Genomic DNA, 20243 nt, shown 5'->3' with positions numbered 1-20243 from the left:
GACTCTGTAAATGAGAATGCTATTTGTAAGACATGAGATATATTTTGTTTAACATCAAAACAAGCAAGATCGTATGTGACCGTAAATTTGTGTTTGTCGGATCTACGTGATATGTGAAGGATTAAAATTTAAAAATGTTTGGAAGTATTAAAATTTAAAAATGAGATTTTAAATTGGATTTGGAATTAGAATCCATAAATTTAGAATTTCAATGTGGTATTTGACTAATGTTATTTAAGAATTGGATTTCATGCGTAAACTTAATATTATTTGATATTTAAAGAAATTTGTTTTACTTGTTATTTTTAAAATCTCTCTTTTATTAATAATATTTAATATTTACATATTTGTTATACATAATATACAAGAAATTTATAAATATAAGGAATATATTTTTTATTAAATAATTTTTTTGATGATGGAAAAAATGTTAATCGAAGAAAACTGAAATAAAATTATCAAATTATGGTAAATTAAGTTTTTGTTATTAAAAAATAATGATCTATAAGAAAAAAAAAATTAATTAATTTTTTCAATTGAAGTTTTTTGAGAAAATGACATATAAATTAGTTTTGAAAAAAAACAAGTTTTTCTTTGTTCATATAACTCAAATCTCATGAAAACATTTTTATTTTTGTTAAGATTCCATTTAGTTATCCTACCACATATCAATCTCCTTTTAAAATCCTATTAAACACTCAAAATAGAATTTCCAAATCTCACCAATATTCCATGAAACCCATGAACCAAACACTAAATAGTAAATATAGACGTTTTGGTGGAAGAATTAAAAATTCAAACTATAAAAATCACTAAAATAGGTTGCTAAAAGGCAAAAGAATATAATTAATAATCCATCTTCAGAAAAAAAATAGAACTAATAATCCAATACTGAAACACATGCATAGTTGAAGCTCTAAGTTATATTTACCGCATCGAATATAGACGAAAATCGTGTTAGGGAGCATTGGGAGTATCTGTCTTTTTCTAAAAAAATAAACGTTTAAAAGGGGAAAAAGGTCTGCTTAGATAATATTTTCATGCCACAATCTCACATATTTCATCCATATCCATTGACACATCCCATTCATATTGACTCAACCATAATAGGAAATGATTCATAATAAGCAGACAATATCGCAAGCAGTAATTTATTTTATTTTAGGTAACCAATAATGCACTTTCATCGTTATCAAGTAAATGACAGAGGGCGAGGTGAGTTGTTTGAATTTGCAGCACAGCATTTGCAATTGAAAGCACATTTTATTTTGTCAAGTCAGTTCAACCATATTCAAGCAGCTGCTTGGGACTTTTGGGTCTCTTGTTTCCACTGCTCATCAGTAAGAGCTTTTGTTATGGAAAGGGCGTGAATTTCTTTCATTTCTTCCGCTAATGCAGCATTCACCATTCGATGCCTCTCCAACAATCTTTTGCCCACAAATTGTTCTGAAACAATCTCGACTGTGAAGCTTGCACCACATCTGAGAGCACAACGGATGTTTATTGTTTATGCAATGAACTTATGAAGAATCAGCGTAAACCTAAAAAGTGAATCATGTGAGAACGTACCCTCCAGATATGTCGATGATCTCCTGAAACGAGGGGTGAAAAAACATGATAGTATGAAAAAATGATAAACAAAACCAGGATAGAACAGATCAACAAGAGTTTACAGCAAATTGTAGTAGAAATAGAAAGATGGAGTGCATTCTGAAAATTTGAAATATTGGTTACAAATGGTATTCTCACATAATGTAGGTGTGATGCATATGGTATACAAGTCATTGCTCCAGATCACTAGGACTCCAAATTGCATCTAAAAAAAGAAAAGATAGGGGCAATCGCCCTCCAAACTCCCTTATGTCTTGTTTTTTTTTTTTTCAGGATCCGTACTTGTAACCCCTTCACCTGCATATCCCCCACATTTCAACGAAGAAACATCCCCAACAGGAAGGCGACATATTTAAGCTAGCACTTTAAGCTTTAGCTCTCCACTTAGAAACACCTTAAATTCGATATAAAAAAAATATAGACTTGAACTCTGTAGCATGACCAGATAATCTAAGAAGCATGAGCTAATAGAAACTTGGGTGGTTCAAATCAATTGCCTTCAAAACCTTCCATGCACTCGATGGCAATCCATCTCAAATGTCAGACATAGCTCTAGCAATCACTCGATGGAACACAAGCTGCTTTTAGAATTAATCGTTAGACCACACAATGAATTATACAATTTTCTTCTTTAACAGATAGAACACAAGAAATGTGTGGCATTATGGCCCTCATCGACCATAAAAATTCACCCTGAATGGCCACAGAACTCCTTAATCGAAATGTAACACAAAAATCATGATATTGCCAGTTATCTTAAGCCTCCTCTTCTCCGAAAAACACTTGATATTTCATTCGATTCTATTATGGAAAGTCATCTTGGTTATGATTGTCATAACAGACAGATTCAGCCATTGTTATTAGAACCAAAACGTGGAGTTAAACGCACGCGTGGGTAGGCTCAGCCACAATCTGCCAAGACAAAACTCAGGCAAAAGAAAGAAAGCTCTTGTACAAGCTTATTTTTGAAGGATACAAGCAAAGCAATCAACTTTATGATATCTGTCACAAATAAAATCCTAACAAATCCCACTTCGCTAATTAATTACACTGTAGACAAGTGATTTGGATAATTCCAATCTTTCCCACAGCACACGGGAAAAAAACGCAAACCAAACAGAATAAAATTAAATTAAAATACATAAAAAAGCTTGCAGACTAAAAATAAAATGGATAATCAATTTAAGAATGTCAATCGAATGCAATCTGCTGCGAACATTTCCAACGTTTTAATAGTGCTAAAATCCAAATCCCACAAAAAAAAATCCATAAATCACGTATAACAACAAGTAATACTAGATAAGAGCGATTACAAGATGGGATGGATTCATCTTTGACTTTAGGGTTGATTCGACCTGCTCCTTCGTCACCCCCATTTTCCGTTGTGTGTATTTCGAGTGTGTTTTGGTGCGTGCCCGCAAATCTAGTGAATAGTGCGTGCAAGTCAAGCTTTGAGAGGAATTGGATTCGGAATCGGGATTGGATTCGGAGGATATATCTTTTGAAAATATATATTCGATTAAATAAAATAGATACATCATAAAAATGAAATTAAAATAAAGAGTGGATATCATGTGAGACCGTCTCACTGATCTTAATACGTGAGACGGGTCAACCTTACTCATATTCACAATAAAAAGTAATACTTTTAGCATAAAACGTAATATTTTTTCATGGATGACCCAAATAAGAGATCTGTCTCACAAATACGACCCGTGAGACCGTCTCACACAAGTTTTTGTCATAAATAAAAGAGTAGATATCATGTGAGACCGTCTCACGGATCCTAATCTGTGAGACGGGTCAACCCTACCCATGTTCACAATAAAAAGTAATACTCTTAGCATAAAAAATAATATTTTTTAATGGATAACTCAAATAAGATATTTGTCTCACAAACATGACTCGTGAGACCGTCTCACACAAGTTTTTGCATAAATAAAATATTTCTTTTAGAAAAAATGTTTTATAAAAATAGTGGTTCTCATGTGAGACCGTCTCACGGATCCTAATATGTGAAACATGTCAATCCTATCGATTTTCACGATAAAAAATAATACTCTTAGCATAAAATGTAATACTTTTTCATGGATGACTCAAATAAGAGATCTGTCTCACAAATACGACCCGTGAGACCGTCTCACACAAGTTTTTACCTTATACAAATTATATGTTGTATTTTGTACAATTGAATTTAGATTTGACATTAATTTAAAATTTATCACATGTCGAAAATAAGCGGGTAGAAATTTGAAATTCGTTGTCAACTTATATTGAACAAGTCTGTGTATTTTAAATTCTTCTATTTAAATGCTATTTTAGAGTTTTGTTGATAATATATTCAGATGTATATTGAAATATAAAAGATTAATTAATAATTAATTCCTTAAATTAATAAGTTGGTTGTTAATGAGAGAAAAAAACAAAAAGAAAAACAAGTTATTTAGAATTTGCAAATGAAAATAATCTCACTCTGAAGTGTGGGGGAATACAAAAATACATTATCTTATGTTTGGATTAATAGATTTATTTGAAACTGAAATTATTATCGAAATGATATTACTTGATATAAAATAAATTGAAATTCACTTGTGTCGTACTTGGATTAATGTATTCGAGATAATGGATTTCAAATTATTTGAATTAACTCGTTTAAAATTATGTAATTATGGTTGATTTCGAATACATTCACGATAATCTAATAAAAAAAACCCATACGAGTATAGGTTCATGTTTCATCCTCTATTTAATTTTTCTGAAACGACGTGTTCGAAATATTTTCCAAAATTACAGTGGAAAATAAGTCATTAACCAGTTAGAAATAAATTTTAACTAAATCAATAGCTTCGAATGATATTCTGTGCATTAAATCCAAAGGGGTATCCGTATTTATTCATATATGTTTTTCTAGAGTAGGTGTTGGTGAGATAATCTCACGAATATTTATCTGTGAGACGGGTCAACCTTACCGATATTTATAATAAAAAGAAATATTCTTAACATAAAAAATAATATTTTTTCATAGGTGACTCAAATAAGATATACATCTCACAAAATACGATATGTGAGACCGTCTTACACAAATTTTTATCTTTTTTCTAAATTGTGGTAAACATACGTTTCAGTTAATTTACTTCAATAACTCAATTAAAGTGTCAGATATCGATATTATATTTCGAAGATAATCAAAATTCCCATTTTAAAAAAAAGCGTGTGAGTTTAAAATTATTAATTGAAAATCTCACTTAACGAACTTAAAAGTATAAACAGTAATTTCGATTTAAATTTTATACAATATTTAAGATATTAATTAATGAAATCTGATTCTTATATATTCATTATTGACTACGCTGTAGATATGTGGGGACCCGGACGCTAATCAAGTTCTTAATCATCATTGGAACTAATTAATCAATTATAAAACAGGGTCTAAAATTTTTCCTTTTAAAATGCGGAACGTAGTGACATAAAACATACATATATACTTCTCAGTATATAAAAGTACAAATCATGTACCACATACATTTATTCAACTAAGGTTTAAACAGCTAATGTCAAGTGTCCAATCCTATCTCTAATCCAAGTCCGGTGCCTCCACTCTAATCACGATCTTTCCGCATCTCCTGGACCCTGATCCTGTCTCACCTGTTGTCATGTACACATACAGACAAGACAACAGCCGAATAACTCCGGTGAGAATAAATCCCAGTATAAATCAACGAAACATGCAATCATATAAACAAATATAAAGCATGTAATCAGGTAACGGATATATGTATCAAAATCTGAAACATAAACAATCATAGACTGTCGACAATGCTCATAACTCTATCATTCAGACTAGACTCAATCCTAGTCTAGGGATCTTGGTTTCCAGAAGTGGTGTTCCTATATCGAATTCCGTAATAGAAGGAACTCTGATCCTATTACTCGATATAACCAAATATGGTGTTCCTATATCGAATTCCGTATTAGAAGAAATTCCAATTCTATTTACTCGATATAACCAGACATCCGGTGTCCTGACCTAACCGTCATGGACTGTAGCTCTATCGCTACTATCCTATCTTGAGACATCGCGCATTGTGCCCGTGGCGATGTGCCCGTGGCGATACCACCACTATCAGGCACTTCTGTCACAAGATTACTCGTCTAACACCTGTCATCTATAACTCAAGAAAACAAGTACATTAGTCAATTCACTGCAAATGTCAATGCAATAAAATAAAATATGTGATTTAGGGAAACTCAAGTCTAAACCGACTTAAGTCGATCTCCCAATACCACATTGACTTATACCTTTCTTTCGTCGGTTTCTGGCTCAGTCGAAGTCCTGAATTCACAGTCTGTCTGGCAATGACAATATCAATAACCTCATGTCAATATACCTTTCAAATCAATAACAATCTGATCAATCTTGATTTAATTCAAAATCAACGGCATAACGGTACAATTTCAATATTCCCGTCAATACAAAATCCTCAAATCACGGTTACAATCCATAACTCATATCCCATACAATCCGTAATCCAATTACAATTCAAATCTGTCTGGTATAAATCAATATACCCTAAAAATTCATAACAATTCCATACTCAGTCTGTTTCTCAGTCCGACTTCGATTCTACGATGTCTCACATATCAAGAACATCATATATGAATCCTATTCAATTCTGACAATATCATAATTTCAAAACATGTCAAAACGTAGTAAAACTTACGTCCAGTTGTAGCCTACATCGATAGGAACTCAGTACCGAAGTCGGATTCAAAATCAGACGGACGGATTTCGCACAAAAGGCGTAAGGATTTTTCACCCTTTTCCCCAGAGCTTTTCTCGACTTCTGTTACTGAATAAACGTTATATATATATATATATATATATATATATATATATATATATATATAAATATATATATCAATGCATGAATTCGACGAGGTGACACAATTTTTGCAAAACACGTTGCACCGCGGGTGCGCTCCAACACCGCGGGTGCGGTCATGGTGACACCGCGGGTGCGGTCTCAATTTTGCAAAACTAGCTACCCTACTGGACATGCACCGCGGGTGCGGTGTCTTCCTGAGCGCGGGTGCGGTGTTGCTTCGGCAACACATTCTGAAATTCACAATAAATGGCCGCACATTATCTTAAATCATGTCTCCGTTGGCCCTTTCGTAATCACGTTAAATTATAAGTCAATAATCTTTGATTGACAGTGATTAATTCTCGGGCATTACAAGATATATATAATATTTTTTATATTCATTTGATTTATATTTAAATGAGTATTAATATGTATTTATAAGAAATAACAAAAGACTACACTATAATTATTATATATGAATTAAAAAATAAATAAATAAAGGAAGAGGAAAAATAGTGCAAGAGTAGAAATTGAACTACAAATTGAAGTTTAAAAAACAAAAGCTCTATCTGTTAAACTACACGTGTCATTCGTTATTTTGATTTTTAACACTTTATTAATATATATATAATTATTAAAAAAACTACTACATTGAAAATTAGTTATTCTAATGATATCACACTTAATAATCTATATATATATAAAAGCAGAGTTGTTGCCAAAATTGGAAAGTTCTCGCCAAAATATCATTTCTAAAAAAGGAAAGATATATCATGAATATTGAAATATGTGTACTGCAATAAATGATCACTTCAATTATTGTTTGCATTGATTATATCAATTCATTTAATTCAATTTTTAATTTAATTAATTTTTATATTAATTCAATTATAATTTATGTATTATATGTTTTTTATTTTTTTATTCAAATTGAAACTAAGCTCTATTGAAAACTTAACTACATTAAAATTTTTGCATTGTTTATATCAATAAATTTAATTAAGAACTGTATAAATAAATTTAAAATACAAATGATTGTAATGTTCAGTATCACTCATGAAGTAATTATTCAAAAATATATTTTGCTATTTTCAGTAATTTCCTACTCAAATTACTTACTAAAAAAGAAATAAAATATTTAATTAGTTTATTTAATTTTTCTAAAAATAAAATTGATTGAGTGTTAAAAGTTATCACTATAGCAAGGTTTTCCTATGGATATTAAATTATCATTTAATAATCATAAATTTTTTATCTCAAATGCATATTATTTCGAAATTACCTTAATTTGAAAGAATTAATGCATTGTAATTTTCTTCCAAAATCATATATATATATTGTATATCTTGAATTGTCTTATTTAAAATTCAAATAAGAGAGCACAAGAAAATTAAAAGTGATAGATTCAAAAGAGTTTCAAATGGATATTAAATTACTCTCAATAAACATATATATATTACCCTCAATAATCAGAAATGTTTGACACACAATGCATGCAATTCGAGATTTCCATAATTTGAAAGAGCTAATGTATGATATAATTCTGTCAAAAGCATCCAATATATAATTTTTGTTCATTGTGATGCCTTATTTGAATTTTAAATTATAAATAATGCAATATTGTATATTATATTAGAAACCAATTTTATTCTATTTATCTTACTAAATTTATCTACTCTAAAATTGAATTCTGAAATAACTCATCTTTTTGAGCATCATATATGAGTTGAATCCTTCCAAGATGTAATGTTTAAATTTAGATTTGTTCGTTGTTATTAACTAACTACCTACATATGAAAACAACGAGACATTAAGTCTGAAATCTTTATTTCATGATCGAGAAGTAAAAAATATTATTCTTCTATTTGTAAAAAAATTAATTATTACGTATTACTAATGTGATAATTTTCTTCTATATTACAAAGTTCGTGGATACATGATAGTATAAAATGTTCCATAATGAAAATGCATTAAACAATTCTAAAAAAAAATACGCATCTTATTAGAAGATACCTTATAAAATTTATTGACATTGTTTTAGAATGCACATAGTAAATTTTAATAAAATAACTTTTCGGATTTATACATAATTTACTTATGATCACATGTTTCATTTTTCTTTCAGAATAATAGGTTGTTGCGTATATTATAAAGAGATTTTCTATATAAAATAACAACTCATTTGGATAAAGATATTGATGAAACAATTATTGTTTTCATTCAAATATGTCAAACACGTTCTATTTCACAAAATTGTTTGTGAATGTGGATTTAGACGAAATTACTGAATTTTTTAAAAAGTATTTCTCATTAATTTTATTGAATGTAATTTAAAAATATTTTTTTCACATGTTAAAAAATAATAATATATAGCTTCTCGAAAATTAAAGAATTCAATACACATTAAGGTTGGTGGTTGTCTTAGGCTAACACAATCTAAAATTTTGATATATGATAGTGATTATTAGCCAAAAAATTTAACCGACATGCGTTGTATTTAAGAAAGTCTTTTTAATTAGCGAAAAAATAGTTTTTATTTTTATTTTTTATAATTATATTATTTTCTTCAATTTAAATATCTATTCATTTTTACTAATGTTTAATAATATCATCTCGTGAATCGCACGGGTTAAATACTAGTATAAGTGATAATATATATATATATATATATATATATATATATATATATATATATATATATATATTATTGAATCGAGAAAAATGTTTATTGTAATTTCAAATATAAAGATTCGTTCTAAATTTGAGATCAAATGGACTATAAGTAATGGTTAAAACCATTACGAAATCTTCGTGTTATATATTAGTGTGTGTCTCATGGGAGACCGTCTCACGGATCTTAATCTGTGAGACGGATCAACCTTACGGATATTCACAATAAAAAGTAATACTCTTAGCATAAAAAGTAATACTTTTTCATGAATTACCCAAATAAGAGACTCGTCTCACAAATACGACCCGTGAGACCGTCTTACACAAGTTTTTGCCAATATATTAAACATCAAATATTTTATCCTATTTGGTTTTGATACTCAAAATATATTTTCAAAAGTACTCCACCTAAAATATGGATTATATGTTGGCACTATATTATAAAAATATCAAGAATTTTAAATTTACTATAATCTACTAATTTTCTTAAATAAAAAAACCATTCACATTAAATTTTTTGAAAAAAAGACAAAATAAATAAGTAAACTTGATTTAGAAAAAATTTAAATACAAAAAAATAACACAAAAATTTTTAAAATAAAAACTGTTTATTTTATATTAATGGTTATTTTCCAAATTGCTGAAGATAATCAATCATTAATTTTAAAACGAAATGAGAGAGTGATTTCTCTGATGTGATTGAAAAACGTCGGAAACATATAGACCTCAGTTGTTCGCTATCAATTTCCGCTGTTTAAAATTTGGTAGGAGTTGGAAAATTTAGGTTAGACGAAACAAAAGGATGGGTAGCGAAGCAGGAGGTGGAAGCGGGGGCGGCGGCGGAGGAGGAAGAGACCGGGACTGGGAGTGCAATGGCTGCCGCAACAGAAACTACGCCTTTAGATCATTTTGCAATCGGTGCAAACAGCCCCGACTTCTCGTTGATACCAAAACCCCCTCCGATTCCAAGTGGCTTCCACGAATCGGCGATTGGATCTGCACTGGTACTTTCATTTCGAATTTGTTGCCTTTTAGTGCCGGCAGCGTTGTTTTGTTGGGGAAAGCTTGTAATATGCTAATTTACTGTCAGTTGTGTGTGTGTGTGTTTTCTTTTAAACGATCGTCAATTAATCACCGAAGTGCCGATCCTTTCCATGCTTATCAGCAAATATGTGGAAGTAGTTCAACTTTATAACGGTATATAAACCACAGTATTTTTTTCTCCACTTAAATGTCTTGCTTTCATGCTAGTGCTACTAAATATTGTTGGTGATCACGTTATTTTTTAACTGTATGACTGTAAATGGTTTGAATCTCTTTTAGAATCTGTGGGAAAATGTGATGAAACTCTTTTTCGATCCGTGTTACTTATTCAAGTCAGTCAATCAAGAAACTTGATTTCAAATTGGTTGAGTTGTTTTCTGCTTTCTGAATGTGTATTTTGGTATTGGATGGCGGTTTGGCGTGTGATCTCTTCGCATGTGTCTTCTCCATGGCCACAATTGGTGTGGGTGTGTATACTATGGATCGATAGGTTGCACTAACAACAATTATGCATCAAGAGTAAACTGCAAAAAGTGTGGACAGCCAAAGGAGGTAGCCGCAATGCCAGCTATTGCAATGCCTGGAGCTTCAGTCCATACTCATCCAAATTATTTTGCCAGGGTTCAAAGAGGAGTGGAACAAATGTTAGGTGTTGGATCTCTCCAACAATCTTTGAGCTCTGGTTGGCCTCTTGGAGGGACTGATGAGTATGGAATCCATTCTACTGATCCCTATAGTCTTCAGCCTACGTGGTCTTTGGGTGGGAACGGCATGCCCATGGTTCCATTTTCTAGTCAACCAGATAACATGAATCCTGTTCCAAATGGATGGCGTGCAGGTGATTGGTTGTGCCCTTGTGGCTACCACAATTACTCTTCACGTGCACAGGTATGCAGAGTGTTATATGTTGTGGTGTCAGAGAATCATTTTTCATGATGTAGAGTCTAAAGTCTACAATGACAGACAATATATGAAGATATAAATTATTATGTGCTAATTATTGACGTGGAGATGGAGGGAAGGTTATCGGTTTAAAGAGATTAATGTAGGCTGCCAATTACAAGTGTATATAGCTTGGAGAATTTAAAGGATGTGTAATTTTAGTCCGTTAAATCTATCGTATCTTTTAAGGATTTGGGATCTGTTTGGGTATCATAGGTTCATGATTATAAGGAGTTTCAACATTTAAGATAATGGGAAGCATTAAGAAAAGGTTTTTGGCACTAAACTTACTGAATTTTGAGAATTGGGTGGCATAAATATGCCCTGCACTCAGACCAGCTGTCTGCATTTGAGTTCCAAGTGTTAAACACTCTCTTACCATACCCGCGATCAAAATTCAAAAAGGTACTGTTACTGTGATGATCCATAATCAACATCTCGTCATCTTTTTGGGTCTCAGTCATTTTGCTGTTGCAGTCGCCAGTCAGTCCAGTATTAAACTTGATTAGTTCTATTTTGGTAGGATTATGGGCGAAAAAAGTTGTGAGTGGGACCAAATATCCTCATTGTTCTATTTCATATATTAGATCAGATATTAGATTTTATTTCATCTCAGTCTACTGTATTTGATGGTCACTAGAGGCCTAAGTTGCTACTACAGGTATTGAAGAAGGCATTTCCAATTCCTGAATTTGCCTCCTTCGAGGGTGCATTTTTTAACTTTTGATTGGTTTCTTGAGAGTGAAACTAATTTAACTAATCTACTTATTGTGCAAAAGTTCTTTTATATTTGATGAAACTATATTTCTCATATGCATTGGTTGCCGTCATTTTTAGTGCAAAAAGTGCAATGCTCCTACACCAACAGAGACACCTTCATCTCTCATGAATGCTGCGGTTACAGGTTTGTTTATTCATTATGTCTGTTTTTAGTTACGTAATATTTGAGGAGGTTTGTAAAGTCATTGATGCTTTGGACACATTATTGAGTTTCGAATATCCTGTTAACATCACAACCTTAATTATTTTCTTTTGCTTTAGGTGGTTTGGTGGTGAATTTTTCTTGCACGGAAACTATTTAAAATGTTTTTTTTTGCTGAGTGTTGTTTGATTTTTGCCCATGGATATTTCACTTTCACAATGACTACTAGCATTGAAGCCATCAGTGATTCCCTTTACTAGTTCCTTCCCTCTAAAATCTTGCCATTGCACTTCATAGGGATGCAGTATATATTGCCTCACTGAAATTATCAGTTGGTTGGTCATTTGAATAGACAACACACGTTTTGATGATTCACAAACTACTGGGATTTCAATAGGTGTCGTAATTGAATAGTCAACCATAATCCTCAATTGGTCAACTATTTTAATTTTTAACAAAAAAATAATCAATTTAAGAATCCTATACCCGTTCCTGTGCTGAACAATGCTATCCAACATATCCTTCTGTCGCAATTAAAAAAAGAACTCCATCATATCTTGCTTCCAAAACCACTGTTGTTTACCAATGCTTCTAAAGAAACAGTAAAATTGGAGTGAGAAAGGGAAACTGGAATAAAAGCTGCTAAGCTGGAACAGTAGTAACTCCTGCAATCACTGTCTTCAACTCCAGGGTGCCATGGGCTGACACAGGCTTCAGATCGTCATATTGAAAACATTAAGATAACTATAACCCACTGACTAATGTGTTTACTGATCAAAGTTTTCTTGAGTCAGATGTATGTCAGTATGTGGTTTCTGAAGTTCTTGCAACTTTTGAAAAAAGTATGCTGTGGTATTGGTGGTTTTTGGCCGTGTGATTTTATGGGAGGATTGATATTTTTGTGGTTTGAGGCTGTGGAGGTGGCGGTTACATTTTATAGAATGAGCGAGTAAATGGCAATTTTATCCGTGATATGGGGTGTGTCAGGTTTTTCTTGTTGGGGGTAGGGATGTAGACAAGTAAGGCAAAATCAGTGATGGTCGCCTACTTTTCACTGCACTTGTACTGTTGATTTATATATTGTGTAAGCCTTCTGCTAACTTTGCCACAAGTTCCTGACTTCTGTACCTTTTGTGTTGAATATTTCAAAACTGTGCTTCTTCCACTGCATATCTGGATGGGCCTTATTTTTTTTTATAGGAAACAATACTTTTTTATTATAATAATAGACGTGTTACAATCATCCGCAAAATATAAAAATGCTATGACATTATCATCATGACCATACATACTTCCAATCCCTAACTAAGTCTGAAATAGATAAATGATTAAACTTTGTCATCTAAGCAAGCATGCAATCTTATGTCATTTTCCTTCTATTGAAGCTGTTGGAACAAAACGTGTGGCATCTGAAGAATTTGCGCACAACTGGGACAGCAAGAGACTAAATGCAGGACGAGTAAGAGACTGATTTGATCACCGGATTCATTTCACACGCTGAAAGATGAAATCTTTAATTTTGACGTGGGTCCCTTGCATGCTTTATTTGATGAACTCTCAGGCATATGGGATGCAGCAATCATCTTCTGCACTGGAGCCATTCCAAGTGTCTGGTTACCCCACCATTTCCAGTGGAACCTCGGCGATGGCTTCAAATTTGCAAGTCAATTTTCAAATGTTGCCTGTATCGGCAGCACCCTTGCTCCTTGGGAAAGGGTAAAACAGGATCCTATTAGATGTAACTGTTTCTAGCATTTTTGTGTATACTTTCAAAGGAGCTCATCATCCAAATTATTTTTTTTGGGTGCTTATTGTTCCTCTTCTTTTCCATACGGAGTCTGTCTTCTCCCATTATTTTTTCGTTTTGTATGATTTGCAAGTTACATCACTAGGTGATGGAATATTTCAACTATGGTATTGCCATTAAAGTAAATCTTACTCTCATCAAATGCAGTCTGAAAGTTTCATAGAGAAGAGAAGCACATATCCCCACCCCACTTATTATTCACCATCAATCTGTATTAACGATATATGCCTGTTGTATCTGCAGAGCTAAGCAGTGGCGTAATGGGGATTGGATGTGCTCAAATTGTAACAATCACAATTATGCATCTCGAGCTCAGTGTAACAGGTGAGCGAGTGAGATGAAATTGAAACATATTTTCACTAGCCGATTATTTCTTAGCATGTTTACTTGGTCATCTTGTCCAATGACGGAATGACCTAAGAACTCCACGCTGATGAAATATCAGGCTACATTTTGGTTGCCAAGTAAAGCATGGATGGTAAATTTTGCATTCACTTATCCATATTTTGGATTAGTAGGAAAAAAATTTGGTTCACTAGTAACTTTCCTCATGGTAACTACTTAGTCAACAAATTATCGTGTAAAACGTGACGAAACTGGGACGCCCAACCGCTAGTCAATGATATTTTTTCAAATTTCTGTGCATCGAGAACTTTTCCTCATGGTTTGCTTCTGTTGTTTTTCAAATTTCTTGGCATTTTTCTTCTGTGCATTGAAAACTCATAATTTTGCCAAGAAAAATAATAGCTACGTTCGATTCGGCGTGATTATGTAAAATGAGCTCCATTATTTCTTGCTTTGAATTTGCAGGTGCAAAACTGAGAGGGATGATGCAATTGCTGAGGCAGTGAGTGTTGCATAATTCACAAGTTGTGAAGAGCTAAATATTAGTTCTGTACTATATTGTTTTGAAATTAGATCGTACTTGGACTCTTGGAAGATGGTGTGTGTTGTACGTTAAATTTCGTTTTGTTTTTTGAAGTTTTTTTTCCTAAATCAAATACGGTTTTTTTTTTTTTTTTTTTATAGTTGAAAATTTATGACAATAGAACGTTTTTTTTTAAAAATTTATGACAATGGAGCGCCCAACCGCTAATAATGATATTTTTTCTTTCATAAAAAGTTGCGCTTTAACGAGGGACGTAAGTTTATTATGGGTTTCGAAATAGCAATTAAAAGCTTGATACCATTAAATCTAGGAGTAGGTCTCATGTGAAACCATCTCACGGATCTTAATATGTGAGACGGGTCAACCGTAGTAATACTCTTAGCATAAAAAGTAATATTTTTTCATGGATGATTCAAATAAAAGATTCGTCTCACAAATACGATCCGTGAGATCGTCTCACACAAGTTTTTGTCTTAAATCTATTTAAAAGTAGTTGATTTGTATATAGTTTTTACATTAGGCACCGAATTAATAGAATGACTTCTCCCAAACGAAACCGATTTACTCGATATAATTGCACAAAGCAAAATCGGAATATTCACGGAAAGTAAAATTTTTCAGACCAATTTTTTGTTTGTTTGATTTTGATTAAAAAAAAGTGTTTTGGATTGGATTAACTAAATAATCAATTTGTTAGGATTATTAAATGAAGTCGTCAAAATTGATTTGATTTGGAGAAAAGGAATAAAATCATATTTAAATCCTCTAATTACGGTATAATTCTTTTCTGATTTAGGTATATAACTTCAAAATTTCCATTAATAATAATATGTGCAAACAATATATATATATATATATATATATATATATATATATATATATATATATATATATATATATATAACTTAGATATGGATGACTGACTATTACTCGTTAATAATGTGTTTGACATCATGAAATTTGGTTTGATTTTGAATTTTAAATACGATTTTAGTGTTTGATAAAATGATATTTCAAAATAAGATAGATATTTGATGATATTGTAGTTAACTAAGTGAAATCTTCTTATTTCATTATTAAATTAATATAATTTACTTAAAAATTTTAAGTCTTTTTATTTTTTAAAAAGACATCATTTATCCAAAATCTTTATTATAATCAATCCACACCATTATAATACATATATTTTAAAAAGACATCATTTATCCAAAATCTTTATTATAATACATATATTTTTAATACTAAATACCTAATTTATCAAAATTTTATAACTTTATTTTTAATTTCATCTTTATAAACTTTATATTCTTTTCATTTCTTAAAAGAATTATCTAATTAAAATAATTGTTTTCTTTGATAAAAATTATATGAGTATTTATATAAATATTAATAAAAAAATATAAAATAAGCAATCTAATTTTTTTAATATACAAATATTATTTTTAATTGTGTAAGTGAATTATTATCAAACCGCAAAATAAAATTCAAATCCATAAAGTTCAATTCCAAATCCATTTGTTTATACATCAAATCAGTCATCTCGAAAATACTTAAATCCACTGGCAAATATCCCAGCGTCAAAATTCACTATAAATCGGAGTTCATATTGAAGTCTTCACCACCTTTAGATTTTTCTCCGACATAATTTTTTTGCTTTTCGTCGATCAATGGCCTCAGAGATGGACCAATTTCTGCTTAAATACAACGCTGAAGAACTCCGAATTGCCGCTCAATTCTTGACCAAATGGCTGCCTTTTCTGTCCCCGGGCCTCTGCAAGACCTGCACGCTAACTCTTTCTGATCACGTCCGATCCCTCGATTCAGGTTTGCGTGCTCTATTTCTGTAGTCTTTCTAACTTTGTATATGCGGCACCTTTAAGTTGTTATTTTCTCTGCCCGTTCACTGAATTTATGGCGTCTTTTTTCCCTTAATTGTGCAAGTTGAGTTTTTTTGGGTCACAACGAATTTAAATTGGAAGATTTTTTATGCGACCCCTTCGCGGAATTAATTTTTTTTTTAAAAAAAACGATAAATTTGCGAGTGGGGGTTTTTCCCCTTTTTCTTTTGGGATAATTGTTGTTTCTTTTCAGTTTTTATTCCTATGCCAAAAGTATTATTTTTTATTGTGAATTCACAGATTAATATCCGTTAGACGATCTCACATGAGACCCACTCGGACTTTAAAACAAAATCCAGAGCTTATCTTTTAGAATTTTTTACCAACAAATAATGTTATAATATAAAATGGGAGGATTAAATAAATAAAAATTTGAAAGAGTAATCGAAAATGACAACAAAAATAAAGGTCTGGTTAGATACCTCAGTTCTGGTGAATCAATCTAGATCATCCTTCAGAGTGGCCACTGGTGTAATAGCTGCTCCACCTTTTCAGCTGAGTAATTATCCAGATTCCTGTTTTTTATTATCCTGTCATTGCATAATCCCCCTTCACAATTTGATTTGTTCATTGGTTAATGTGCTTTTCATTAACTAGTTTTTATCATTATCCTTTTTATCTCCTTTCATTCAATTATTAATTTTGAATTATCGGATTGAATGCTGACAATGAATGCATTATCTGTTGATTTTGAACTCTTACAAACAGAAGCTAATGTCACTGTTTCGACTCCTGTTATCGTGGATCATCAACATTGCGTGGAATATCAGGATAATTGTAGTACCCATTCCACTGGAAGTAGGAAAGATAGTGTGGATGATAATGATTGCGCAGAAACATTTTCATCGGGCAGTTGGAAAGATGCGGCAGATGGGTTGTCAGAACATCCAGTTGAAGAGTCATCAACTAGTGACGTTATCCAGTCAGCACATCTTACGAGCACTCCAGTGAAGAAGTCTTGTGTTAATGTGGCTCAAAGCCCTGGGGTGAAACAGTCTTGGGATGATGTGGCTAAAAGCTCACAGATGAAGAAGTCTTGGGCTGATATGGCTCAGAAAGATGAGCTCAAGGAAGACGAAGAGGACGAACAGATTAATAAGTTTGTCAATGCCAATGCCAATGATTTTACAGGGGATGGAACGTCACCGAAGGAAGCAAAACCGAAGGTGAAATTGTCCAGGGATCAGAGAGAATACATTCGCTTTGGCAGTGTGAAGAGGAAGAAGGATTTCGAATGTCTGGAAAGGGTTACTGGGAGAATAGTAAATGTACTAGATGGGCTGGAGTTACATACTGGTGTTTTCAGTGCTGCAGAACAGAGTCGGATTGTTCGGTATGTTGAAGAGCTTCAAGAGATGGGAAGGAGTGATCAGTTGAAAGGTAAGTTCTTGACATATAGTTCTCCAACATTCTAGAAGTTTGGTGATGAAATAGTATATATGCTTTTCGTATACTTCATCCTTGTGGTTTTTTTGATTGGCTAGCTTGGTTTTTATGGCGGGTTTGGTTTAATGGCTTCAGTTTTGTCTGGTTTAAGCTGCATAAATTTTGATGTTATTTTTGTCCGGAAGGAGTGGCTAACTTGCTGGTTTTTACCATCAGGAAAAGTCAATTCTAGTTGCACGGACTTAATTTATGTTTCTAGATGCAAAGAATTGGATGAATCATCTTCGGTGAAACACAATTTGCTTTGTTTTCACAAACTTGCAATTTAGCCCTTGAGTTATGAAAATAACAGGCACCTTAGCCTTTTGGTTGTTAGTGATACTCATGATTGTCAGGATCTAGATTGATCTCACAATCTAAAAGGTATAACCTGGATTATATTTTGTGATTATTTTAAGGTAAGGTAATCAAATTCTTTCAAATACTGTGATATTAAGTTGTAATGTTAAACTTGCAATTCGGCACTTAAATTGTTATTTTCTTGTTTTTTTATTGTGGGCCCAACCCAAGGAGTTATATGCAATATTTTCAAAGTTATAACGGATATACTGCTTTCTCCTTTCTATTTTTAGATCGCACCTACTCTCAGCCTCGAAAGTGGATGAGGGGAAAGGGACGTGTAACACTCCAATTTGGTTGCTGTTACAATTATGCCTATGTAAGTTCCTCGTTGCTTTGGCCGTTGAATTTGTTTTTATTTTTCGCATACTTGATACGATTGACTTCATCAGCCTCATTTTAACTCCGCTGGTGACAGGATAAAGTTGGTAATCCACCAGGCATCCTCAAGAATGAAAGTGTAGATCCTTTACCTCATCTATTCAAGGTTATGATAAAAAGGCTTGTTAGGTGGCACGTTATGCCACCATCTTGTGTTCCTGACAGCTGCATCGTCAACATTTATGAAGAAGGAGATTGTATACCACCTCATATTGATAATCATGATTTTGTCAGACCATTTTGTACCGTTTCATTTCTCAGTGAGTGTAAAATAATATTTGGGTCAAACTTGAAAATACTCGGTCCTGGTGAATTTGCTGGTTCATTTTCTATCCCCCTACCAGTCGGGTAAGCCTTTTTTTTAATATAAATTAAAGTGTTTGGTTGTGTCCTCAACTGATCAGCTGTTTTAAACCTCTCTAGGTCGGTTCTTGTTCTCAACGGAAATGGGGCTGATGTGGCTAAACACTCTGTGCCTGCAGTTCCCACAAAGAGGTACCATTCTTTGAAAATATACTTTTTCTTTCATTTTTTTTTCCAATCATGCTAAATCTTATTTGTTAGTCTGCCAGGATATCAATTACCTTTAGGAAAATGGATAGATCTAAATGGCCCGTCGATTATATCCCTGAACCTGATCTGCAAGGGCTGCAACCGCTGCCAGATCACGTGGATAAATCAAGGAAATACAGTCCTTCAAGATCCAGAAGTTCTTTGAGTAAGCCAGCTGGCGAAAGAGAGCAGGTAGACAGAGGTAGGGGATCAAATAGTGTACATTTGGATGCTCGTCAGTCAATCAGATCAAACCCAACAAGGAGGTTCAGTCAGTAGGCGAAAGTTTGGAGTAGATGTGGAAATTTGATGAATGTGAATATTATTATTACAGCTCTAACAAGTGAGACTTCTATCATTTTTTTCTGAGAAAGGGAGGCAGTTTGCATACCATCTATATCTATACTATCTATAAATATGTGAATTTGAATTATGAATTTACTTAGTTATCTTTTCACTCACAATTACTTCATTAATATTTTACTTAGTTATCTTTTCACTCACTATTATTTCATTAATGTTCCATTTATTTATTTATTTAGGTGAGATTCATGAGTTTGAATTATTAATTTACTTAATTATCATTTACTCACCATTATTTCAATAATGTTTTATTTATTTATTTATGTAATTATTCAATTTTCTGATTTAAAGATTGATATTGAAAATATTTCATTATTTTAATTGAATGGAATGACAAATATTACAAACACATTAATATAATACTTTATTTTATTTTTGATTTCATAAATTGTGATATTTAATTAATGTCTTAATATACATATCAAACTTCAGAAAATGTCATTCTTTATGGTACTTTTCCAATGAAAATAGACATTGAGACCATGTAGATTTTATATGCTCCTTTGCAAATTTT

General features: G+C 32.2%; 3 protein-coding genes across 3 annotated transcripts; 2 read left to right on the top strand and 1 right to left on the bottom strand.

Annotated features, from left to right (window-relative positions):
* Positions 1-1135: 1135 nt before the first annotated feature.
* Positions 1136-3123, bottom strand: LOC140823657 (protein BOLA2). The gene is made up of 3 exons (XM_073185109.1): positions 2925-3123; positions 1570-1592; positions 1136-1481 (listed from the first exon to the last, which is right to left on the bottom strand). Exons 1-3 carry the CDS (start codon positions 2985-2987, stop codon positions 1292-1294), a joined length of 276 nt encoding a protein of 91 aa, XP_073041210.1. The 5' UTR covers positions 2988-3123; the 3' UTR covers positions 1136-1291.
* A 6683-nt stretch (positions 3124-9806) lies between these two features.
* Positions 9807-14878, top strand: LOC140823656 (ranBP2-type zinc finger protein At1g67325). The gene is made up of 7 exons (XM_073185108.1): positions 9807-10150; positions 10681-11078; positions 11970-12036; positions 13440-13513; positions 13616-13770; positions 14105-14185; positions 14672-14878. The coding sequence occupies exons 1-7, from the start codon at positions 9949-9951 to the stop codon at positions 14721-14723; spliced, it is 1029 nt and encodes a 342-aa protein (XP_073041209.1). The 5' UTR covers positions 9807-9948; the 3' UTR covers positions 14724-14878.
* A 1422-nt stretch (positions 14879-16300) lies between these two features.
* On the top strand, positions 16301-19880 carry LOC140823663 (RNA demethylase ALKBH9B-like). The gene is made up of 6 exons (XM_073185116.1): positions 16301-16574; positions 17357-18028; positions 18667-18752; positions 18852-19162; positions 19238-19309; positions 19387-19880. Exons 1-6 carry the CDS (start codon positions 16418-16420, stop codon positions 19643-19645), a joined length of 1557 nt encoding a protein of 518 aa, XP_073041217.1. The 5' UTR covers positions 16301-16417; the 3' UTR covers positions 19646-19880.
* The last annotated feature ends 363 nt before the right edge of the window (positions 19881-20243 follow it).

This window comes from Primulina eburnea, chromosome 2, assembly GCF_022965805.1.
Source record: "Primulina eburnea isolate SZY01 chromosome 2, ASM2296580v1, whole genome shotgun sequence".
NCBI classification, from domain to species: Eukaryota; Viridiplantae; Streptophyta; class Magnoliopsida; order Lamiales; family Gesneriaceae; genus Primulina; species Primulina eburnea.
Note: the sequence above shows the minus strand (reverse complement) of the source record. Positions and strands in the feature narration are given on the sequence as shown.